Here is a 27,619-nt window from a genome sequence, read left to right as displayed (position 1 = left end):
CAAAGAATCCTATGTATATTAAATATGGCAAGGATGGCCAAATATGTGCATGATTTTTATATAACTTTAAAGATCAAACTTAAACGGATGCATTTTCTAAGATCGAGTAAGAAACCTATTTATTTTGACAAAAAAGTGACAGCTTTTATTGCTATTTTGGGCAGCAAATATGGATCATAAAAATTAAATGGGTTCTTGCTCAGTCATTTTATATTTACTAGTAGGAATACTGTACAGTGCTACATAAAACAATAACAACAAAGAACCTTATTTATTTTTGAATATAGCAGGGATGGCCAAATATGTGCATTATTTTTTTTATACAACTTTAGAGTTCAAACTTAAACGGATGCATTTTCTAAGATCGAGTAAGAAACCTATTCATTTTGATTAAAAAAAAGTGACAGGCTGTATTGCTATTTTGGGGAGCACATATTGATCACAAAAATGAAATGGATTCTTGCTTAGTCATTTTATATTTACTAATATAGCTAATATAGCTAATATAGACACTTACGTCATGTGTTGCCTTCATTATAAGACTTATATACGGCTTTTAATTTTTTGCGGCTCCAGACAGATTAATTATTTGTATTTTTGGTCCAATATGGCTCTTTCAACATTTTGGGTTGCCGACCCCTGGTATAACCGGTCGGAATGTTCTACCATTACTTCCTGGCCTTGATTCTTTGCGTCAGTGCAATAACCCTATTGCTTTTGAAGGGTATCTAACAGAAGCTCAGTTTGTGTATGTCTACCCGTCAAAACTTTCAAGTCATTGGCTTGTCCCATCAAGGCAAGAACCCTATTGTTTTGGGACGATGCCCTGCCCAAGATGGCCGACGAAGCACCGGCTGGACTCTCACCTGATAGCGTGGGCCAAGTCCACACATTTCCACTGCTCCACAGGCTGACCATTGAGCTGCAGGAGCGTGTCCAGCTGCTGTAGACCTGCCTGGTCCGCCGGGCCTCCTGCCACAGTCAACACACACACACACATCATTTCTTTAAAAAACATGTTTGGTCTGATTCAAGGGGGGCAAACAAAACTCCCGAGGGTTGCCTATTAACTGCGGCGCCCCGCTGCTTAGCTTGGATTCTCACGTTAATCCTCAAAGCCCAAGAAGGGATGAAAAAACCGAATGCCCGCAGGTGACTTTCAACTTTGATGAAGTGAGAATAATTCATGAGGTATCGGGAACAGATCGATGATTGAGGAACTGCAAGCGTGTGAAAATGGTGGTAAATGTGGTTGATTTGGAACATGTATTGGCGATAGAGTGAAGAAAGAACCTGATTACAGGAGTTGAGTTTGTTAGAATCATTTTATTAAGTTATCACAAAAACTTTGTGTTGAAAGGAGTTCCTGGCAAGAAGGCAAAAGCTGTCTTTGAACCTACCAAGAAGGCTTGTAAAACTCCACTGTGTAGGATGGAAAGCAAAATGAAGGGGTTTCTGTTTTCTTTCATGTATTGTAATCAACAGAAAGATATTGTTTTAACCCAAGGACTACAAAGCGGAGAGAAGGCAGGATCTGCCCAACTTCCAGACGACCTCTTTTTCAACTGTTTTACGAACCTCTTTTGAACTCTTTTACGACCTCTTTTTTGAACCGACCTTTTCTGTGAACTGTTTACGACCCTCGTCCCTTAGAAACAGCTGTTGTGGTCAGAGAAAGTCCAAATAAAAGAAGGAGGCGTGCAATCTTTTGGCAGAGCGTGCTGAGACACTGTACAAGAGTACAGTGTCCATGCATCTCTCCTCAAATTGAGCCAAATTTAACCTGGCTCTGTTTAATTCCTTGCTTCTTGTCTCGTTTAATAGATGTCATCAGTGTTTAAACCTGACAAAAAGTGAAACTATAACACTGAAGAGGTGCTTTAAGACATGGCTAGCTAGCCAGCAGCGAACATCCATCCGCAGTCGGCAGTGTTTTAGCTACTTCTAAATCACTAATCCTTGCATTGTTTTACGAACCTCTTTTGAACTGTTTTTACGAACCTCTTTTTGAACTCTTTTACGACCTTTTTTTTTAACCGACCTTTTCTGTGAACTGTTGACGACCTTTTCTGTGAACTGTTTACGACCCCCGTCCCTTAGAAACAGCTGTTGCCATGTGGTCAGAGAAAGTCCAAATAAAAGAAGGAGGCGTGCAATCTTTTGACAGAGCGTGCTGAGACACTGTGCAAGGGTACAGTGTCCGTGCATCTCTCCTCAAATTGAGCCAAATTTTATTCTGTCTCTGTTTAATTCCTTGCTTCTTGTCTCGTTTAATAGATGTCATCAGTGATTAAACCTGACAAAAAGTGAAACTATAACACTGAAGAGGTGCTTTAAGACATGGCGAGCTAGCCAGCAGCGAACATACATCCGCAGTCGGCAGTGTTTTAGCTACTTCTAAATCACTAATCCTTGCATTGTTTTACGAACCTCTTTTGAACTGTTTTTACGAACCTCTTTTTGAACTCTTTTACAACCTTTTTTTTGAACCGACCTTTTCTGTGAACTGTTTACGACCTTTTCTGTGAACTGTTTACGACCCCCGTCCCTTAGAAACAGCTGTTGCCATGTGGTCAGAGAAAGTCCAAATAAAAGAAGGAGGCGTGCAATCTTTTGGCAGAGCGTGCTGAGACACTGTGCAAGGGTACAGTGTCCGTGCATCTCTCCTCAAATTGAGCCAAATTTAATTCTGTCTCTGTTTAATCCCTTGCTTCTTGTCTCGTTTAATAGATGTAATCAGTGTTTAAACCTGACAAAAAGTGAAACTATAACACTGAACAGGTGCTTTAAGACATGGCGAGCTAGCCAGCAGCGAACATACATCCGCAGTCGGCAGTGTTTTAGCTACTTCTAAATCACTAATCCTTGCATTGTTTTACGAACCTCTTTTGAACTGTTTTTACGAACCTCTTTTTGAACTCTTTTACGACCTTTTTTTTTAACCAACCTTTTCTGTGAACTGTTGACGACCTTTTCTGTGAACTGTTTACGACCCCCGTCCCTTAGAAACAGCTGTTGCCATGTGGTCAGAGAAAGTCCAAATAAAAGAAGGAGGCGTGCAATCTTTTGACAGAGCGTGCTGAGACACGGGTCCGTGCGTCTCTCCTCAAATTGAGCCAAATTTAATCCTGTCTCTGTTTAATTCCTTGCTTTTTGTCTCGTTTAATAGATGTCATCAGTGTTTAAACCTGACAAAAAGTGAAACTATAACACTGAAGAGGTGCTTTAAGACATGGCTAGCTAGCCAGCAGTGAACATACATCCGCAGTCGGCAGTGTTTTAGCTACTTCTAAATCACTAATCCTTGCATTGTTTTACGAACCTCTTTTGAACTGTTTTTACGAACCTCTTTTTGAACTCTTTTACGACCTTTTTTTGAACCGACCTTTTCTGTGAACTGTTGACGACCTTTTCTGTGAACTGTTTACGACCCTCGTGCCATAGAAACAGCTGTTGCCATGTGGTCAGAGAAAGTCCAAATAAAAGAAGGAGGCGTGCAATCTTTTGGCAGAGCGTGCTACAGTGTCTGTGTGTCTCTCCTCAAATTGAGCCAAATTTAATCCTGTCTCTGTTTAATTCCTTGCTTCTTGTCTTGTTTAACAGATAATAAATGATAAATGGGTTGTACTTGTATAGCGCTTTTCTACCTTCAAGGTACTCAAAGCGCTTTGACACTACTTCCACATTTACCCATTCACACACACATTCACACACTGATGGAGGGAGCTGCCATGCAAGGCGCTACCAGCACCCATCAGGAGCAAGGGTGAAGTGTCTTGCTCAGGACACAACGGACATGACGAGGTTGGTACTAGGTGGGGATTGAACCAGGGACCCTCGGGTCGCGCACGGCCACTCTCCCACTGCGCCACGCCGTCCCTGTCATCAGTGTTTAAACCTGACAAAAAGTGAAACTATAACACTGAAGAGGTGCTTTAAGACATGGCTAGCTAGCCAGCAGCGAACATCCATCCGCAGTCGGCAGTGTTTTGGCTACTTCTAAATCACTAATCCTCGCCTCCATGGCGACGAATAAAGTGAGTTTCTTACAAGTATCATCCCTGCAGGACGAGGAATAGCTAAACATGCTTCACTACACACCGTAGGAGGATACAATAGCTCACCGGCGTCACCGTTGATTATGACCAATGTATGATCCTATAACTACTTAGTATCGGATTGATACCTAAATTTGTGGTATCATCCAAAACTAATGTAAAGTATCCAAACAACAGAAGAATACCGGTAAGTGATTATTACATTTTAACAGAAGTGTAGATAGAACATGTTAAAACTGAAAATAAGCAGATATTAACAGTAAATGAACAAGTGGATTAATAATACATTTTTACAACTTGTCCTTAATAATTTTGACAAAATAATAGAATGATAAATGACACAATATGTTACTGCATACGTCAGCAGACTAATTAGAAGCCTTTGTTTGCTTACTTACTACTAGAAGACAAGTTGTCTTGTATGTTCACTATTTTATTTAAGGACAAAATGTCACGGCGCGGATTCGGACGCACGCAGCGACAAGCCTGCAGACAATCGGCAATCCGCACACCTGGCTCTGATGAGGGCGAGCCGGATAAAGGACCAGTGGACCCAAGGATCCATGCGGGAACTTAGTTTACCTCTTTGGATACCTTAAGGCTTATGCTCTCTCTCTCTCTGCGTTTTTCCCTCGTGTCTGACATCCTTGTTTGTTCTCCCGTAGTTTCTCAATGGTGTACCTACCCTCCGTCGCCCTGAAAGTGAGCTGTGCATCTCACTTCTCCCTAGATCTCCCTCTGGACTCTGACTTCCTCTCTCGTTCCTCGACTACTCGCTCGCCCCGGACTCTGACGCCTCTCTCTGCCCCACGGACCTCACGCGAATCTCGGATCCCTTCTGCGTTGCCCTCTTTGGTTTTGTCTGCTTCCTTATTCAACATTTACGGTAACACTCAACAGCTAATCTACACACATAGTCACACACATACGCTCTTGGATTTTGTCACACACCATTCTATAGTTTATTAGTATTGTTTATTATTATTATTATCATATATATATATATATATGTTAACTATATATATATATATAATAAATCATAGAACATTACTCCCCCTGGTGTCTGTGTCGTCATCTCCCCTTAGTAACCATAACACAAAATTGTTCTTGGATTGCAATAATAAACATTTGTTTAATGTACCATAAGATTTTTTGTTAGAATAAAACCAATAGTGCCATTTTTTGTGGTCCCCTTTATTTAGAAAAGTATCAAATTACATTTTGGTACCGCTACCAAAATATTGGTATCGGGACAACCCTAATGGTCACCGAAAAAAGTTTTGACAAAAAATGAAGTGAAGTGAATTATTTTTATATAGCGCTTTTCTCTAGTGACTCAAAGTACTTTTACATAGTGAAACCCAATATCTAAGTTACATTTAAACCAGTGTGAGTGGCACTGGGAGAAGGTGGGTAAAGTGTCTTGCCCAAGTGACTAGGATGGCGGAAGCGGGGATCGAACCTGGAACCCTCAAGTTGCTGGCACGGCCACTCTACCAACCAAAGTATACCGCCCCAAAATAAATACAAACATCGGAAAAAAAATGTTTTGGGGTGGATATTGTTTTGCATCATGACATATTTTCAATGCCAATATTCACATTTTTGTACACGGTTATTGTCTTTTTGTGTTTCACAGGTTTTTATTTTCCACTTGTCTTTTTTTTTTCTCTGTCATGTACTCAAGATAAATATAAAATTTTATATTTTGAAGCTTTTTTTTCAATTCAGACCCCTTTGGCCCTTTTGTCTTCTTTTACTGTGTTTTTTCCTGCAAGCCCAAGTCTACTAAAACTACTTTTCGGGTAAACTTGCTGAAAGCCCACAGGTACTCCCCCCTCCACGTCAAACCGCTGGCATTCATTTGAAGCCATAAAAAGAGAAGCGAATGTGGAAGAGGAAAAGTTGAAAACAGTGAAACACACACAAAAACAATAACAGTGCATTGAAAACACGTCATGATACAAAAAATGTCCATGTCAATGTTAACTTTTTCTACAATGTCTGGGTTTTTTTTCCGATACCAAATCTTACTGCCAGTGTTTTGGCTCCATAGTATTCAATCTGAAGATTATTTTTGTATTTAATATTTGTGGTATGTTATTTATATATTATTTATTTGTTCACTGTTTTGTTACAGAAAACAAGGAAAAAGGATAAAATTGCTATGGTATGAAAAGGGGTAGGATTAAATAAGCTTTTTGGATGTGCTGTAATGAAACAACTGGAAACATGTGATGAATTACTTTGTATCTTATCGCGGTTTGGAGAGTGGCCGTGCCAGCAACCTGAGGGTTCCCGGTTCAATCCCCAGCTTCTACCAACCTAGTACCGTCCATTGTGTCCTTGAGCAAGACACTTCACCCTTGCTCCTGATGGGTCGTGGTTTAGCGCCTTGCATGGCAGCTCCCGCCATCAGTGTGTGAATGTGTGTGTGAATGGGTGAATGTGGAAATAGTGTCAAAGCGCTTTGAGTACTGTTGCGTCCTGACCAGTCTCCCTTTCAGGGACTTTAAATCACCGGTCAATCCCAAATTATTTAGTTGACATATATGCTGAGTAAGAAGGACCATCAAGACAGAATAGGAATATTATCAAGTTTTACTAAAGCTTTAGGAGACCAGTCCACACCAATGCGGTCATACCGGCATCTCGAAATGGTCTAACATTCAAACGGGAAGAAACAATTTATTGAATACGAAAACAGTCCCCGCCAAAAAGGAGTGCCTCCCCCTTCCCCAACACTGATAAAATAAGGAGGGGGATGCATCTCTCTCACATTCCAATGCCTAAAACACTACACAGACATCTGCAGACAAAGAGAAAAAAGTATACGGAGTATACTGTACATGGAAAAATACTAGCTGATCCAAACATGACTATGAATAAAGAAAGAACTCTTAAACATATATGCATTTTCTACAGTACCTTGAAGGTAGAAAAGCGCTATACAGGTATAACCCATTTACCATTTATGCATGTTCCAAATAAACTGAAACTGAACTGAACTGAACTACAAAGGAAGGGGATTCATATGGCTCCATTCATCGCAGTTTACCCGACACATGAAACGTGACGAACTTTAGTTAAAATGTGTTTTGCGGCAATTCCAATTTTGACTACAGCGTCAGTTGCTATTTAGAGTGGCGCTTTTCACTAATTTTCAGCAGACCGCATTGCAAAATGATTAACCCCACCTCCTTCCATCCAGAAACGGGGCTATGTGAATCCCTTTCCTTAATACGGATCCTGTTAAATTCTCAAAAACATCCTTGCCTGGGTCAACTGCCTGCACCCTCACCGGGGAATCCGAGCAGATGGTGAAGCCGTATCCATCCTTTCCTCGAAGGATGGTCACCTGGAACACGAACACAACACACAAGTCATTTCGGGGGGAGGGCTGAGAAAGTAGCTGGCTGGCAAAAGAATCGGGGTGATTAAGTAGCAATTTGTTTGTCGGCGTCAGCTTCCTATTAGAACTGTCCTGACGGCGGTTTCCTGAGGAAGCCAATTAGCTGAGTTGGTGAGAACAACAACTCCCAGAGACGGAAGGCTGACTTGCTTTTGTTCGCGGCTACAGCAGGAATGTCTGCTCTCACTCGTACTTACAATAGTCCTCAGATGGGGACAATACTCACACGATTATCCAAGTGGAGGGTTTACTCTTCAATGTATTTATTTATGCATTTGTTCTATTCTGTTCTGTCACTATTAAAAATGTCAAAAATGTAAAAAGGGGTAGGATTACATTTTCCTTTCCAAGCATGCTGACTTGTGCAAGTGGACAAAATTAAAGCTTTAATCACAAAACATTATCGCAATAATCAAGTAGGAACACAGAATAATGGCGCAATTTATTCATTTGGTTACTTGTTACATGTTCAGTGTTTAGGTTGAAAGTGTACGACTCCCACTGGTGTGCTCACTGCAGGGAAATTTTACTTCAAAATACACACCAACACTACTTTTAATAAAACTTCAAGTTTTGAACATATAAATAATTAAATGCATTCAAATAAAATTGTATGTGTCAAAATAATGGGGTCTTTTTTTAAGTTGATTTAAACTGTGCACACAAGTAATACACCGTAATTAATTGTGATTATTCTTAATGCAAAAGTGTGATTAATATGATTAAAAAGTGTATTTTTTGGTAGCACTAGTAAACATATAGGACCTGATCCACTAAAGCAGGGGTCCTAAACCTTTTGGACCTAAGTGCCCAACTTTTCCACTATAGAGGAACCCAAATATCAACACTAAATTAGTAATCATAGTCTTGAATGTAATCAAATTCAATAATTATATCTATTTAACAGTTCTAAAATAAATAAATAAATATAACTACACTAGTAGTAAATTATAATAATAAATAGGTTTCCTAAATAAACTGTCAATAAAATCAAAGTGCAAATAAAAACACAGCTTCACCATTTTAGTCATAATTTTTGCGCTTAAGAAACTTCTCTACATAATTTACATAATCAAACTCTTGATTTTAATCGTATTCAATAATTATATCTAACCTGCTTACAGTTTAACAGTTCTAAAAGAAAGAAAGAAATATAACCAAATTCATACTAAATTATAATAATAAATCAACACAGCTTCACCATTTTAGTCATATTTCTTGCGCTTAAGAAACTTCTCTATGAGATAATGCAACTCATTGAATTCACGTCATACTCATATTTTTTGGATCTGTTTGAAGCTGGTCAGTTCAGGGATTACATTCACATTAGCAATTACTTTTTTTTTTTTTTACATAATCATATTCTTGATTTTAATCGTATTCAATAACTATATCTAACCTGCTTACCGTTTAACCATTCTAAAATAAATTAATAAACATAACAAAATTAATACTAAATTATAATAATAAATACAAAATCAATGTGTGAATAAAAACACAGCTTCACATTTTAGTCATATTTTTTGCGCTTTAGAAACTTATCTATGAGACAATGTAACTCATTAAATTCACATCATACTCATATTTTTTGGAGCTGTTTGAAGCTGGTCAGTTCAGGGATTACGTTCATATTAGATATTACTTTTTTTTTTTACATAATCATACTCTAGATTTTAATCGTATTCAATAATTACATCTAACCTGCTTACAGTTTAACCATTCTAAAATAAATAAATAAATATATCAAAATTAATACTAAATTATAATAATAAATACAAAATAAATGTGCAAATAAAAACACAGTTTCACATTTTAGTCATATTTTTTGCGCTTAAGAAACTTCTCTATGAGACAATGTAACTCATTAAATTCACATCATACTCATATTTTTTGGAGCTGTTTGAAGCTGGTCAGTTCATATTAGAAATTACTTTTTTTTTACATAATCATACTCTAGATTTTAATCGTATTCCACAATTATATCTAACCTGCTTACAGTTTAAGCATTCTTAAATAAATAAATATAACTAAATTAATAATAAATTATAATGATAAATATGTTTCTTAAATAAACTGTCAAAAACATCAAAGTGCAAATAAAAACACAGCTTCACCATTTTAGTCAAAATTTTTGCGCTTAAGAAACTTCTCTATGAGACAACATAACACATCACATCACATCATACTCAGTATTTTTTGAAGCTGGTCAGTTCATGGATTACGTTCACATTAGAAAAAAAAAAATTACATAATCATACTATTTTTTTAATCGTATTCAATCATTATATCTAACCTGCTTACAATTTAACAGTTCTAAAATAAATAAATAAATAATTAATAGTAAATTATAATAATAAGTATGTTTCTTGAATAAACTGTCAAAAAAAATGTAAGTGCAAATAAAAACAGAGCTGCACCATTTTAGTCATATTTTTTGCGCTTAAGAAACTTCTCTATGAGACAACATAACTCATTAAATTCACATCATACTCAGTATTTTTTGGAGCTGTTTGAAGCTGGTCAGTTCATGGATTACGTTCACATTAGAAAAAAAAAAAAAATTACATAATCATACTCTTATTTTAATCATATTCAATAATTATATCTAACCTGCTTACAATTTAACAGTTCTAAAATAAATAAATAATTAATTAATAGTAAATTATAATAATAACTATGTTTCTTAAATAAACTGTCAAAACAAATCAAAGTGCAAATGAAAACATAGCTCCACCATTTTAGTCATACTTTTTGCACTTAAGAAACTTCTCTTTGAGACAATGTAACTCATTTAATTCACATCATACTCATATATTTTTTTTAACTATTTGAAGCTGGTCAGTTCAGGGATTACGTTCAAATTAGAATTTTTTAAATATTATTTAATAATTATATCTAACCTTCTTATAGTTTAACAGTTCTAAAATAAATAAGTATAAGTATTTTAATAGTAAACTATAATAATAACTATGTTTCTTAAATAAACTGTCAAAAAAAATCAAAGTGCAAATAACCGTCTTAGTCATAGTTTTTGCGCTTAAGAAACTTCTCTATGAGACAATGTAACTCATTGAATTCACATCATACTCATATGGTTGCGTCTTTTAAATGAGCAAAAAAAAGGAAGCGTAATCCTTTTAGCGCAGTATTTTCTGTTACACCACCCCCCTAGGGAGAAGAAGATATTTTGCCCCTCACGCTCTACATCGTGATTGAAAATAGTATAATTTTTTTTATAAAATTGTTATAACTATACACATTGTAAACTTATTAACATTAAAATAAACAACACACCGGTCTTTCCTCGCCTCCCACTGTGGTTACAGTGAAGCCAAGTGCTACATACGCTTCATCATATTCTGGTAAGGCAAAAAAAAGCATGTTCCCCATGCTCTCCGTGGCATCGGACCCCCCCCCCCAGGGGGGCTCGCCCCACTATTTGAGAAGGACTGATTTAGCTAACTGTCTTCATGAATATGCAGAATATATACTGATCATCACAACGCCCACAATACTGGGAGCTCAAAATGCAATAAAAATTATTTGGCACATGCACTTTGATCTATTAAAACTGAAAAAAAAATGTGTCTGTTCTGACTTAAAGGGCTGATTAAAACAAATAAAATTAATGTGTTTTTTTTAATGACGTTTGTTTTTTCATATCGAAGATAAATTATTGATATATCTCTTAAATGAAAAAAAACTTCTTGCACTATGCATTTTCTTGTGTGCGCTCGCAGTTCGAGCCAGCTTCTTCCATGACTTCTTCCATGACTGCACTTTCAGCGCAATAAAAATCTGAGTTCCATTGTGCATTGCAGGACTGCCTCTAACATGCCCATAAAAAGTGGTATATGTCTGCTGCAGGTGTCCAAACATTGGAAAACGCCACAAATAGGAGCATGATGACAATAATGTGCAGTTTTTTTTATTATAATCGACGGATTGATCTGAACTTGATCTGTAGACTCAAGCGTTGAAAGTACTTTTATGCATGTCAAAAGCTGTCATTCTTTAAAAGATAATGAGGAATTAAATGTTTCAATATTCAAGGCTCCAATTACTTCACATCAAATATTCCACTTTAAACATTTGTTGGGGTAAAATATTTTATATTTTGTGTTTTTGTCATAAAAAAAGAGTTTGACAAAAAGGGCATAAGAAAAAATTTAATTTAATTAAAATAAAATAAAAAAATATATATATTAAAAAAAAAATATATATATATATATATATATAAATGGTAAATGGTAAATGAGTTATACTTGTATAGCGCTTTTCTACCTTTTTAAGGAACTCAAAGCGCTTTGACACTATTTCCACATTCGCACACTATTTCCACATTCACACACACATTCACACACACTGGTATATATATATATATATATATATATATATATATATATATATATATATATATATATATATATATATATATATATATATATATATATGTGAAATAACGGAAAACATGTTTTATACTCTAGTTTCTTCAAAATAGCCACCATTTGCTCTGACTACTGCTTTACACACTCTTGGCATTCTCTCGACGAGCTTCAGGAGGTAGTCACCTGAAATGGTTTACACTTTATAGGTGTGCTTGAAGCTCATCGAGAGAATGCCAAGAGTGTGCAAAGCAGTAATCAGAGCAAAGGGTGGCTATTTTGAAGAAACTAGAACATAAAACATGTTTTCAGTTATTTCACCTTTTTTTGTTAAGTACATAACTCCACATGTGTTCATTCATAGTTTTGATGCCTTCAGTGACAATCTACAATGTAAATAGTCATGAAAATAAAGACAATGCATTGAATGAGGAGAAGGTGTGTCCAAACCTTTGGCCTGTACTGTGCATATATATGTATATATAAATATACATACATATATGTGTGTATATAAATAGGGTGTGTATGACAGTTTATGTCGGACGACTGTTCGGTCATGTTGATTTTATACTCAAATTTCCCATGCTGTTTAGCGTCTTCCATATTGCCTTCACAGCCTGTCACTATCGGATCAAATGCATATTTCAGCATGTGTGACACTAACAATCCTTGGACAAACAGATACCTTTCAGAGATTTAGCGTCATTCTGTATAATCAGAATAATAATAACGATGATTTAATCTGAAATAATGTTTATGGTTAGGGAGTTAGTTTATTAGGAACATGCATACAATTACAATATGATACATCACTTATTTCGAGTTTGTTACTACCGCATGTCCGAAAAGGAGTTGGAAAAGCAGAGCTGATTTAATTTTAACCCTTTAATTTCATAACAATTAGTAAAATATTTGTTCGACAAACCGCAAATTTGACAGACCTCGAACTGAGATCGCTAAACATCCCATATTTCAAAAAGAATAAAAGTTCAAGCCAAAATAAGCGCAGTGTTGTTGTTATTGTAGCTTCGCGTCAAACTTGTTTATATTTTGATCGCATGCTACACTTTACAGCGCGGGGAGCTTCTCTTCTTGTCCGCAATGTGTTGTTTGGGCAGACTGGAGGTGATGTGACAGATTTTCCCTATGGCGTGGAGAGGAAAGGGATTTCCAATCTCTGCAGGAAAAAATAGCACTTTTCACAGTCGTTAACAAAACATATGCACCATCCAACATACGATGTTGTCAGAAATAATGACGCTGGAACATTCCACCACGTTTTAACACAATCCTATTGAGATCACTGGAGTTAAATGGTAAAAATCAATAAGTGAAACACATGCTCTCAGCTGGGGATTTAGGAGGCTTGGTGTTTAATTTTGTCTCTCCTTGGAGAAACATTGTGATAGTTCCGAAGGCCTGAAGCTTGCAATTAACCTAAAACGTCACATTGTAGTTCCTTCAACATCTACAACATTTATTGGAGAGAGACGCATGTAGAGAGGGCCAAATAATCGAGCAATAGTCCATACCTGACCAGAGGTGGGTAGTAACGCGCTACATTTACTCTACTACTTGAGTAACTTTTGGGATAAATTGTACTTCTAAGAGTAGTTTTAATGCAACATACTTTTACTTTTACTTGAGTATATTTATAGAGAAGAAACGCTACTTTTACTCCGCTCCATTTATCTAAATTCAGCTCGCTACTCGCTACTGATTTTTATCGATCTGTTAATGCACGCTTTGTTTGTTTTGGTCTGTCAGACAGACCTTCAAAGTAGGATCTATAGCATGCCTGCGTTTCACCAATGAAAAACAGTCACTGGTGACGTTTGACTCCATTTCACCAATTAAATGCAGTCACTGGTGACGTTTGACTCCGTTCCACCAATCAAACAGAGCCAGGCGGTCACATGATTAACTGCACCTAAGTTTCAGCGGCAAACAACAACAAGCTTAAGCTTACATGAACTCAACGTCAAATTTGAGGAAGCACACGGCGGTAGGTAACATTAGTAGATATTTTGGCTGTCACCGTAGGCTGATGTTAGCTTCCCTGCTATGAATCACTGTCAAATGTACATCGTGTGGGGACATTTATTAACGCACTGCAGCCTCATAGACAGACAGAGACACACACACAAACACACACGCACACACACTCACGCATGCATAGAAACACCAATCAGAAGTGCACAGTGTGTTCCCAGTTGCAGCCCACACCTATCAGTTTATGGTTTGCGTAAAGGCTAACTTGTTATTTTCCTTTGTAATCTCTGCCTACTGAGCCTCAGTACTTGGGTAGTTTTTTCACAACATACTTTTTACTTTTACTCAAGTAGATACTTGGGTGACTACTCCTTACTTTTACTTGAGTAATACATCTCTAAAGTAACAGTACTCTTACTTGAGTACAATTTCTGGCTACTCTACCCACCTCTGTACCTGACTGACAAAGGGTGGGTTTTTTTTTTGGTTTAAACAAAGCATCTCAAAGTGTACTCTCTCAGAAAATGTGTGTCTTGCTCTCTTTCTGCATCTACTGAACTTAGTCCAGGTCTTGTTTATTATTAAGTGGCAACATCCCATGCGTCCTAATCAGGTCATCTGTTGACAATTAAAAGCTTTCATTCTCGGAAAACCACTGAAGTAGATCATTTGGAACTTCAGCTAAATGCTGTTTGAAGCTGGTGAGTTCATGAATTACGTTCAGATTAGAAAAAAAATACAATTACATAATCATACTCTTATTTTAATCGTATTCAATCATTATATCTAACCTGCTTACAATTTAACAGTTCTAAAACAAATAAATAAATAATTAATAGTAAATTATAATAATAAGTATGTTTCTTATATAAACTGTCAAAAAAAATGTAAGTGCAAATAAAAACAGAGCTACACCATTTTAGTCATATTTTTTGCGCTTAAGAAACTTTTCTATGAGACAACATAACTCATTAAATTCACATCATACTCAGTATTTTTTGGAGCTGTTTGAAGCTGGTCAGGTCATGGATTACGTTCACATTAGAGAAAAAAAATAAAAAATTACATAATCATACTCTTATTTTAATCATATTCAATAATTATATCTAACCTGCTTACAATTTAACAGTTGTAAAATAAATAAATAAATAATTAATAGTAAATTATAATAATAACTATGTTTCTTAAATAAACTGTCAAAAAAATCGTTTTACTTTATTTTTGGTTGTATTTATTATTATAATAATAAAGTAGGGCTGTATGTGGATTTTAAAACTTGTGTAATCCAGGTCTTCTTTATCGAAAGGGACACAATATTTTTTTTAAAGGAAACGCTAATAAATACTTTTAAGCATTTGTTCCTGAAGTCCAGTAAACAAAGTCCAGAAAAATACACCTTTAATGTTTCACAAAACTTTATTGGACGTAGTAGTAGTTTAACTTAATTTTAGTTAAATTTAATATTATTAAAACATTTTTAGTACTGTCCAGATATTAATATTTGTCCAAATAATCACACTTTATTTGGATTTATGAGTAATCACAATTCATCTCAGTCAATTAATCACCTGCATAATTTAAAATAACTTTCTTGAATACACAATTATTTTTAAACAGATTAATTGCACAGAAAAAATGTGACTAATCACTATTAATCAGAGTAAATTTTTTAAAAAGACCCCAATATTTTGTCACTTATTTAATAATTTACTTATTTATCTACTGTTTGTGTTACAGATTGAGTACAAACAAATGTGTTAGAAAATGCTACGAAGCGGAAAGAAGCGGGAATAAATAAGCTCTGCTTCTTCCTACTCCTTTTCGGACATGCTTTAATGAGAAACCAGAAATATGTGGTGTACCATATTCTAACTGAATGCATATTCGAGATAGACTAATACACGGGTGTCAAACTCAAGGCCCGGGGGCCGGATCTGGCCCGCCACATCATTTTGAATGGCCTGTGAAAGTTCGAAATAATATGCATCAACAAAGTACTTTATATTTATTTCTTTTTATATTTTGACAGAAAAAAAAGACATGTGCTGCATGCGGTTATATATCTTTTAAACTTTATCTATCTAATAATGCAACAGATATTATGTTATCATACATTCTAAACATTTTTGGGGTAAAAACATACATAAATATCTACTTAGCCTTATGATTTCAAAGCACGTTATCCGTCAAATTGTACACTGTAAACATGACAATATTTTTTTTTTTTTAAACAGCTCGGTTTTCAGAATCCTACCGTAAGAAAAAAACTGTGGTACCATTTTTATATTTACAATAATACACTGTGAAAAGAGGAACCTTTTTTTTTTATACAAAAAAAAAATTACAAAAAACTGGCAGCTCAATCACCAGAATTTTACAGTAAAATGGAGTATGACCATTTTACTGCAAATTTTATGGTAAAATTCTGCCATTTTTTTGACCGCGAAATCCACAGATTTTTTTTTTCCTACATTGTAGGTAAAATATACTGTGGAGGGAGATGTTGCCAGCGCTGCCTGCAGGAGCAAAGGTCACCACCTCTGTCCATGGTGCTGAAGACAGAGCACCATCGGACGGGGGCGTGGCAGTGCTGACGGCGAGACACAGCTGGCAGGTGATTAGATTTCACAGGTGGTACGTGGTAATCTAATCATCTGTTGTCTTTAACAGTAAGCGGCCGGGAGCAGGAGGGGAGAGAGGATACGGACGTGACTGAAAGGTCATGTTCTACTGGAGAGAAGAACTTTTGTTGAAGCATTCTTATTAAAACCTTGTTAAACCTGCACGCTTGGCTCCTGTGCCGTGTCTGACAGTGGGACTGCGAGGAAGCGACTTCCACATATACATTTATTAATCAAATGCATAGGTAATCGTGTGACAATATCATGCAGCTAATGTATGTTTCTTTTATTAATGTTTGGCCCTCTGAGGGCAGCCAAAACTGTAACGTGGCCCTCAATGAAAACGAGTTTGACACCCCTGGACTAATACCATAACCATAACCAAATGTAATTTTCTCAGAATGTCATACAATAAACAATTTTGAATGTTTTACTCGAATGCACATCATTTATTTGCTCAAAACTTGGTAACAGTTTTATCTTAAGACCAATCAGGGTGTATTTTGAAGTGAAATGTACCACGAGTGTCCTTTGCACTGACGTATGGATTGACCTAATCACTGTTACCTTTCTGGTACGCGGTTGAGGTAAAGGAGCATTTACTGTCAACATTTTTTTTTTAAACTGCGTGATTTATGCAAACCTTTTTGTGATTAATCACATTCATTAACAGGTTAACTTAAACAGCTGTAGTCGTTTTATACTAGTTTTTTGAGACGTTTAAATGTCTGACCAGTGTTGTCCCGATACCAATATTTTGGTACCGGTACCAAAATGTATTTTGATACTTTTCGGTACTTTTTGATACTTTTCTAAATAAAGGGCACCACAATAAATGGCTTTATTTTACCCAAAAATCTTATCGTACATTAAACATATGTTTCTTATTGTAAGTTTGTCCTTAAATAAAATAGTGAACATACAAGACAACTTGTCTTTTAGTAGTAATTAAACAAACAAAGGCTCTAATTAGTCTGCTGACGTATGCAGTAACATATTGTGTCATTTATCATTCTATTATCTTGTCAAAATTATGAGGGACAAGTGGTAGAAAATTAATTATTAATCTACTTGTTCATTTACTGTTAATATCTGCTTACTTTCTCTTTTAACATGTTCTAGCTACACTTCTGTTAAAACGTAATAATCACTTATTCTTCTGTTGTTTGGATACTTTACATTAGTTTTGGATGATACCACAAATTTAGGTATCAATCCGATACCAAGTCGTTACAGGATCATACATTGGTCATATTCAAAGTCCTCATGTGTCCAGGGACATATTTCCTGAGTTTATAAACATAATATTTTTTTTTTTTTAAACGATTTTGTGATGCTAAAAAATATCGATGTAATGGTAGTAGTACTGACGAGATACGCTCCTGTACTTGGTATCATTACAGTGGATGTTACATGTAGATCCACCCATGTTTACATTGTGACGCCGGTGATCTACGGTGTGTAGTGACGCATGTTTAGCTATTCCTCGTCCTGTAGGGATGATCCTTGTAAGAAACTTACTTTATTTGATAGGATTAGTGATTTAGAAGTAGCTAAAACACTGCAGACTGCGGATAGATTTTAGCCGCTAGCTAGATAGATGTCTTAAAGGGGAACATTATCACAATTTCAGAAGGTAGTTTCCAGTGGCTTATTTTATTTTTCGAAGTTTTTTTCAAAATTTTACCCATCACGCAATATCCCTAAAAAAAGCTTCAAAGTGCCTGATTTTAACCATCGTTATATACACCCGTCCATTTTCCTGTGACGTCACATAGTGAAGCCAACACAAGCAAACATGGCGGAAAGAACAGCAAGATATAGCGACATTAGCTCGGATTCAGACTCGGATTTCAGCGGCTTAAGCGATTCAACAGATTACGAATGTATTGAAACGAATGGTTGTAGTGTGGAGGCAGGTAGCGAAAACGAAATTGAAGAAGAAACTGAAGCTATTGAGCCATATCGGTTTGAACCGTATGCAAGCGAAACCGACGAAAATGACACGACAGCCAGCGACACGGGAGAAAGCGAGGACGAATTCGGCGATCGCCTTCTAACCAACGATTGGTATGTGTTTGTTTGGCATTAAAGGAAACTAACAACTATGAACTAGGTTTACAGCATATGAAATACATTTGGTAACAACATGCACTTTGAGAGTGCAGACAGCCCATTTCAGGCGCGCTAAGAACATATATTTTTCCACGATTTCAGCACTCAGCTTAACCATACCTAAATAGACACAAAATACTGCATTACACAAGACTACTCGAATGATTGAAAAAAATAAATGTTTTTAAGCTAAATTATTGGTAAATACAGTTTATGTATAATAATTTACGTAAAACCGCGAGTAATGAATAAAGTTTTCATCAATTCATATATTCTGTAGACATACCCTCATCCGCTCTCTTTTCCTGAAAGCTGATCTGTCCAGTTTTGGAGTTGATGTCAGCAGGCCTGGGAAGCTAGGGTCTTTATCGTTGGAAATGCATCTGCTTTACCTCTGAGTATTAGACAAGCCTCCTCTCTTCCTGTTTTTAAATCTCTCTTAAAAACATACTTTTATTCCATGGCTTTTAACACTGAGTGATATCCATCCTGCAATGGTGCCCCATAATACACATGCTGTGAACCTGTTTTTATGTTTTTATGTTTTTATTTATTCTATTTTTATTTATTTATTTTTTATCGTGTTTTGTTTGTGTTGTGTTGTGTTTGCTTGGTACTCGTATTATCTTCTAACCTGCCCATTGTACAGCACTTTGGCTACCCCTGTGGTAAATTTTAAATGTGCTTTATAAATAAAGTTGATTTGATTTGATTTGCTTTGAGTGTCGCAGGATATCCACACATTCTTGCCATCTCTGTCGTAGCATAGCTTTCGTCGGTAAAGTGTGTGGAACAAACGACTGACCATTTCGTCGGCTTTCCCCACACCCTCGTATTTTGAACAAATTTCGTCCAATTTCTTGCCACTTTCGTATCTTTGGGCCACTGGTGCAACTTGAATCCGTCCCTGTTCGTGTTGTTACACCCTCCGACAACACACCGACGAAAGTAAGTAAATGGCGAATTGCTTCCCGATGTGACGTCACGTTGTAATAGAAAGGCGTTTAATTCGCCAAAATTCACCCATTTAGAGTTCGGAAATCAGTTAAAAAAATATATGGTCTTTTTTCTGCAACATCAAGATATATATTGACGCTTACATAGGTCTGGTGATAATGTTCCCCTTTAAATCACCTCTTCCTGAGGGCATTTCAGTGTTATAACTTCACCTTTATCTTTACTTTTTAGGCCAAAATGCATCCGTTCTCCCTTTTTATGTCTACACACTGTGTCTGCTTGTAAGTACTCTGTGATTGTGCGCTGCCGAACATGCTCCTCTGCTTGTAAAAACAGCAATCATGCAACATGACGACGACGGGGGGCCCGGGGGACCGGTACTTTTTAGAGTCAGTATAGTACCGAATATGATTAATTAGTATCGCAGTACTATACTAATACCGGTATACCGTACAACCCTATACCCGACACATTGCTCGTACAGTTAATAAAGCGTGCATGACAGTTTGACCCATAAACGGATTCATTAGAAACTCTCTGTGGAATAATTAATATCAAAGGTCGACCAGCGTCCCAGGTAAATGTTGCAGTGCACCCAATCTAATAACATATTGCACCTTGAGGATAAACAAAGCAAATAGGTTCATTTTAAATATGGGACAGCTGCGGAATGAATATTTCAGTCAAATGGAGATAGAGTACACGACCGGATGAATGAACTATAGAACGTCGTGAAGGGTTTTTAACTCATCTCAGATATACTCAAGAGGAAGGAGGCGGCCCATGTGTGTGCACGGTATACGTTCATGCATGAGCGTTCCCCTTTTAGCACTCACGCTTCAGTGCGCTGCTGCCTTTCACGAAAATATAGGAGATGTTATTCGCTCATTACAATACTGCTCCTGTGTGGCAGGGGTGTTGCGGATTGGACACTCATAACACACACACACAAACACACCTTACAGTCAACTAGTCATTTTCCTCTTCCTCTCGTAAAAACAATGTTATCTGGGTCAGTATGTTTAGTGAATGGAGCGACACACCACCCACACACACACACACATACTGGTTATCATTTGGAATGGGGACCAAGTTTTTGATCATCACTTGTGGGGTCCACCCTCTCTACAGGTTGTGGAGGCATAAAAAAAATTGGGTAAAAATGGTCAATGCCCAGTTCGCTCATACACGTCTTTAAATCTCTGGATTGATGAAGTAATGTGCTGATCATACTTACTGTGGACCCTGGGGAAAAAAGAGTTAATATGGTTCATGGGGACCAAAATTTTAATAATTATGCATAATTCACACAAATTTGTACGTGACTAATGAGGACCATTTAAAAAAAAAAAGCAGCGAGTGCAGTACCAGCTACAGGCCGATGAGGGGGCTGCTGTGCAAATGTCTCACACTCAAACTAACCAGTAAACATGTTTTATGGGCGAAATCTTAAAAATCACTTAGGCATCTTCAGAATGGATCTGACTATCATTTAAAAATGTTTCCTTTTTTTGTCCCCATACCGTCAGAGGTCCCCTAAAGATGATTGTGTAAACAGAGTGATGTCCCCATTAAGTAAGCTTTGCCAGGACACACACAAACACGCATTCTTATATTTGTTACCTTCTTGAGAACTCCGAAAAATGCCTACCACTTTAGGACCACCCTTTCTAGATATATAAATATTTGTATTTACAACATTAATTATATATACATACTATGCAAATATAAAAAAGCTTGTTGTGAAAAATGAGTTGGAATTTCACAAGAAAATAGTCACAATTTCACAAGAAAAACTTAAAATTTTTGGCAGTATTGTAATAAAAGTCGTAATTTTACTCATCGCAAGTCAAAATTTTAAAAGAAAAACTGAACATTTGTGCAATATTATGATAAAAGTTGGAATTTTACAAAATAACAGTCGTAATTTTACAAGAAAAGCTTACATTTTTGGCAATTGTATGAAAAGAGTCGTAATTTTATTCGACAAAAGTCACAATTTTATAAGAAAACTTATAAATTTTGGCAATATTATAATAATAATTGGAATTTTTACTTGGCAAAATGATGACAAAAGTGATAATTTTACACTCAAACATGTGTTATGGGCCAAAGCTTAAAAATCCCTTAGGCATCTTCAGAATGGATCTGACTATCATTTAAAAAGGTTTCCCTTTAGGGTATCTGGTTTTTTTTTTGTCCCCATACTGTCAGAGGTCCCCTAAAGATGACTGTGTAAACAGAGTGATGTCCCCATTAAGTAAGCTTTGCCAGGACACACACAAACACGCATTCTTGTATTTGTTACCTTCTTGAGAACTCCGAAAAATGCCTACCACTTTAGGACCACCCTTTCTAGATATATAAATATTTGTATTTACAACATTAATAATATATACATACTATGCAAATATAAAAAAGCTTGTTGTGAAAAATGAGTTGGAATTTCACAAGAAAATAGTCACAATTTCACAAGAAAAACGTAAAATTTTTGGCACTGTTGTAATAAAAGTCGTAATTTTACTCAACGCAAGTCAAAATTTTAAAAGAAAAACTGAACATTTGTGCAATATTATGATAAAGGTGACTGTGTAAACAGAGTGATGTCCCCATTAAGTAAGCATTGCCAGAACACACACACACTTACACACACTTACGTAAACAGCACATAAACACATTTGAATAATGTGCCATGTTATATTATGGTCTTCTTGCAACTGCTGCACCAATGACATCCAATACAAGATTCTTATTAAAAAATCTGCCTATTCATCAATATATTTGTTAAAGTGGTTTGCAGTTGGGAATAACTGCTATAATAGAAACAGCTCGCTATATGATGCAGTGTACTTCCACACCACTGCAATAAACAATAATAAACATGTTAAATAAACTGATTTTTGATAGTGGTTTATAATATTTTGACTCTCTCGTGAGTCTTAAAGGATGTGGCCAAATAATAGAAACATCCTTACTGGGTGCAGTGCACTTCCACACCATTGCATCCAACAATAATAAACATGTTGTTAAATAGACAGGTTTTTGATAGTTTATCATACAAACCCCGTTTCCATATGAGTTGGGAAATTGTGTTGGATGTAAATATAAACGGAATACAATGATTTGCAAATCCTTTTCAACCCATATTCAGTTGAATATGCTACAAAGACAACATATTTGATGTTCAAACTGATAAACATTTTTTTTTTTTTGCAAATAATCATTAACTTTAGAATTTGATGCCAGCAACACGTGACAAAGAAGTTGGGAAAGGTGGCAATAAATACTGATAAAGTTGAGGAATGCTCATCAAACACTTATTTGGAACATCCCACAGGTGAACAGGCAAATTGGGAACAGGTGGGTGCCATGATTGGGTATAAAAGTAGATTCCATGAAATGCTCAGTCATTCACAAACAAGGATGGGGCGAGGGTCACCACTTTGTCAACAAATGCGTGAGCAAATTGTTGAACAGTTTAAGAAAAACCTTTCTCAACCAGCTATTGCAAGGAATTTAGGGATTTCCCCATCTAAGGTCCGTAATATCATCAAAGGGTTCAGAGAATCTGGAGAAATCACTGCACGTAAGCAGCTAAGCCCGTGACCTTCGATCCCTCAGGCTGTACTGCATCAACAAGCGACATCAGTGTGTAAAGGATATCACCACATGGGCTCAAGAACACTTCAGAAACCCACTGTCAGTAACTACAGTTAGTCGCTACATCTGTAAGTGCAAGTTAAAACACTCCTATGCAAGGCGAAAACCGTTTATCAACAACACCCAGAAACGCCGTCGGCTTCGCTGGGCCTGAGCTCATCTAAGATGGACTGATACAAAGTGGAAAAGTGTTCTGTGGTCTGACGAGTCCACATTTCAAATTGTTTTTGGAAACTGTGGACGTCGTGTCCTCTGGACCAAAGAGGAAAAGAACCATCCGGATTGTTATAGGCGCAAAGTTGAAAAGCCAGCATCTGTGATGGTATGGGGGTGTATTAGTGCCCAAGACATGGGTAACTTACACATCTGTGGAGGCGCCATTAATGCTGAAAGGTACATACAGGTTTTGGAGCAACATATGTTGCCATCCAAGTAACGTTACCATGGACGCCCCTGCTTATTTCAGCAAGACAATGCCAAGCCACGTGTTACATCAATGTGGCTTCATAGTAAAAGAGTGCGGGTACTAGACTGGCCTGCCTGTAGTCCAGACCTGTCTCCCATTGAAAATGTGTGGCGCATTATGAAGCCTAAAATACCACAACGGAGACCCCCGGACTGTTGAACAACTTAAGCTGTACATCAAGCAAGAATGGGAAAGAATTCCACTTGAGAAGCTTAAAAAATGTGTCTCCTCAGTTCCCAAACGTTTACTGAGTGTTGTTAAAAGAAAAGGTGATGTAACACAGTGGTGAACATGCCCTTTCCCAACTACTTTGGCACGTGTTGCAGCTATGAAATTCTAAGTTAATTATTATTTGCAAAAAAAAAAAAAAGTTTATGCATTTGAACATCAAATATCTTGTCTTTGTAGTGCATTCAATTGAATAAGGGTTGAAAAGGATTTACAAATCATTGTATTCCGTTTATATTTACATCTAACACAATTTCCCAACTCATATGGAAACGGGGTTTGTATTTTGACGCTCTCGTCAGGCTAAAAGAAGGTAGCTGATAATTAAAAAAAAGTTTTCCATATGATGCAGTGCACTTCCACAGCACTGGAACCAACAATAATGAATATGTTAAACTGTTTTTGATAGTTGTTTATTATATTTTGACTCTCTCATGAGGCTAAGAGATTGTGGCCAAATAAAAACATCACTCCATATGATGCAGTACACTTCCCCACCACTGCACCCAACAATAATAAACATGTTGTTAAATAGACAGGTTTTTGATAGTTCTAAAAGGAGGTAGCTATTTAATTAAAAAAAACAGTTCTCTATATGATGAAGTGCGCAACCACACCACTGCAGCCAAACATAATAAACATGTTAAATAAACTGGTTTTGATAGTTGTTTCTAATATTTTGACTCTCCCATGAGGCTAAAAGGAGGTAGCCAATTAATTAAAACAGCTCTCCATGTGATGCAGTGCACTTCCACACCACTGCAACCAACAGTAAAAAAAACATTTTGTTCAATAGAAAAGTTTTTGATCTTTTTTTTTTTAATAATATTTTGACTCTTTCATGAGGCTAAAAGGAGGTAGCCAAATAATAAAAACAGCTCTCCATATGATGCAATGCACCTCCACACCACTGCAACAAACAATAATAAAGAAATTGTTAAATGGGCAGGTTTTTTATAGTTGTTTGTAATATTTCGACTCTCTCATGAGGCTAAAAGGAGGAAGCCAAATAATAAAAACAGCTCTCCTTATGATACAATGCACCTCCACACCACTGCAACAAACAATAATAAGCATATTCATAAATGGGCATGTTTGTTATAGTTGTTTGTAGGGATGTCCGATAATGGCTTTTTGCCGATATCCGATATTCCGATATTGTCCAACTCTTTAATTACCGATACCGGTATATACAGTCGTGGAATTAACACATTATTATGCCTAATTTGGACAACCAGGTATGGTGAAGATATGGTCCTTTTTTTTTTTTTTTATTAATAAAATAAAATAAGATAAATAAATTAAAAACATTTTCTTGAATAAAAAAGAAAGTAAAAAAATATAAAAACAGTTACATAGAAACTAGTAATTAATGAAAATGAGTAAAATTAACTGTTAAAGGTTAGTACTATTAGTGGACCAGCAGCACGCACAATCATGTGTGCTTACGGACTGTATCCCTTGCAGACTGTATTGATATATATTGATATATAATGTAGGAACCAGAATATTAATAACAGAAAGAAACAACCCTTTTGTGTGAATGAGTGTGAATGAGTGTAAATGGGGGAGGGAGGTTTTTTGGGTTGGTGCACTAATTGTAAGTGTATCTTGTGTTTTTTATGTTGATTTAATAAAATAAAAAATAAAAAAATATTTAAAAAACGATATTATCGGACATCTCTAGTTGTTTGTAATATTTTGACTCTCTCATGAGGCTAAAAGGAGGTATCAAAAATAATAAAAACAGCTCTCCATATGATGCAGTGCACTTCCACACCGCTGCAACAAACAATAATAAACAGATTGTTAAATGGGCAGGTTTTTATAGTTCTTTAAAATATTTGGATTCTCTCATGAGGCTAAGAAGAGGTATCAAAAATAATAAAAAAAACAGCTCTGTATATGATGCAGTGCACTTCCCCACCACTGCAAACAACAATAATAATCATATTGTTAAACGGGCAGGTTTTTGACCCAAATCTTGCTTTGGCTCTCTCTCCACCTCCCACCCTGACACACACCTGTGGTAGCCTGCATCCGATGCAGAGGTGACACAATCCGTGGATGGTGTGCATGACACCTCCACCTCCTCCCCCTCCCGACGTCGTCGTCCCGTTCAAGTCGGCCGAGAGCACGCACACACTTCGCCGCTGGCTCTCGGGCCGGCCGGCGCCTCTGTAGCCCGAGTACCTCCACAGTCTCCTCTGGGCGGCCGAGTGGGTCCTCGCGGGACTTTGCTCCTCCTCTAAGGGGGACTTCAGCGTGTTGTGGATCATCTCGGAGGCTCCCGCCTGACTGTTTCGGCCTCGAAAACGTCAACTCCGAAAGGTTGTGATCTGACTGGTATCCCTCCGCTATTGTCCAATTAAAGACTTGCAGTGATGGAGATGAAGTTTGCAAGCTTCCATGGCAAGTCTCATCTTCTTCTTCTTCTCTTTCTTTTCACCGTAAGCCGCCGGCGACGCGCAGGCGAGACTGGCGCTGGCTTGACCCGCTCAGGCCACAGTGTCGCTGCTGGCAGGGGCGCTCATGGGAACTCTTCAACTGCAGAAGAATAGGAGGAAGTTCCTCCCACCACCACCACCACCACCAGCAGCAGCAGCAGCAGCAGCAGCAGCGACATACACCCCCCATAAACACACACATATATATACACACACACACACACGGATTCATGCATACCTCGCCAAACTCCACAGTCTACCCACGATAAGGCCCGCTCACTTCCTGAGTCCACACTACCAGCTCCTCAGAGGTGCTGCATTTCCCGCTAATAAGTGCAGGTGATGAATGTCAAAGTAATGAATGAGAAACTGTAAGACAGGGTTTTTAATGGGGTTTTTTCAAAGCAAACCCAGCCAAAAAAAATGCTTTGTGACGCAAGATATTACACGCTTTCCCCTCCGACCTCTATCCAGACATGTTTGTTATGTTTTCACCTACCATATTTCCTCCGCTTTTCCTTTCAAGCCCTCCTCATCCCCCCTACAAAACCACCGGGCGGAAATTCAAATCTCTGCAAAGGCCTGACAATACACCCCCCCCCACACACACACACACACACACACACACACACACACACACACAACCCCCATCTCCTCTGCCAGTTATGCAAACAACATTTTTATTTGTGTGTTTTACTGGTAATACAAAACGCGCTTGGGAAAAGTGCTGTTATATCCGACAGTAATGCATCAACGAGAAGGGGAGTAGGTAGAGCCCAGACCTCTGCCAGGGAAGATGTGATGGCCAAAAGTGGGAAATAAATAAGAACCTCTAAGGTTACACAAAATAAGGTTGCATAGGAAATAATGGAAATGGAAATATTAAGTTCCAACATCAAGCTGTAACCACTATAAACCCTATCAAACTATCATAAGCCCTTAGTGTTCAAACTTTTTCCACAAAAATAAAAGAATGCAGGAGCCACCTTGATACATGTTGTACATTAAAGATGCTAAAATCAGTTCACTGTATCACTATATGCTAAATGTTTAGAAATGTTTAGAAAAAACACGGTTCTCTTAGCTTTTGTGTTATGGGTGATTATCAAATAGTTGTGTTATATACCAATAATTAATCATCTCAAGTTCATTAATAATGTATTCATTCTTTTAAAGAAAACACTGAGAAAAAAAATGCTACTAAATATTTTGAATGGTTTGAGTTTTTTTCGAACATGACTACAATATGGCAGTCTTTTTCAACCACCGTGCCGCGGC

The 27,619-nt window shown here is 36.9% G+C and overlaps 1 protein-coding gene across 3 annotated transcripts in view; it reads right to left on the bottom strand.

Moving 5' to 3' along the window:
* Positions 1-27,619, bottom strand: part of rgs3a (regulator of G protein signaling 3a) — a 336,515-nt gene that overhangs the window by 247,742 nt on the left and 61,154 nt on the right. For 2 of the 3 annotated variants that reach the window (XM_061927475.1, XM_061927478.2), the window contains 2 exons: positions 7,335-7,416; positions 867-972 (listed from right to left, as the gene is read on the bottom strand). In XM_061927475.1, the coding sequence (XP_061783459.1) occupies positions 867-972; positions 7,335-7,416 (188 nt within the window). Of the gene's footprint in view, positions 1-866; positions 973-7,334; positions 7,417-25,918; positions 26,702-27,619 lie in introns of those variants that run through there. The other variant, XM_061927477.2, reaches the window with a different exon arrangement.

The sequence above is a fragment of the Nerophis lumbriciformis genome, linkage group LG32 (assembly GCF_033978685.3).
Source record: "Nerophis lumbriciformis linkage group LG32, RoL_Nlum_v2.1, whole genome shotgun sequence".
Taxonomy (NCBI): Eukaryota; Metazoa; Chordata; class Actinopteri; order Syngnathiformes; family Syngnathidae; genus Nerophis; species Nerophis lumbriciformis.
The sequence above is the reverse complement of the archived record's forward strand: the minus strand, read 5'-3'. Positions and strand labels throughout refer to the sequence as shown.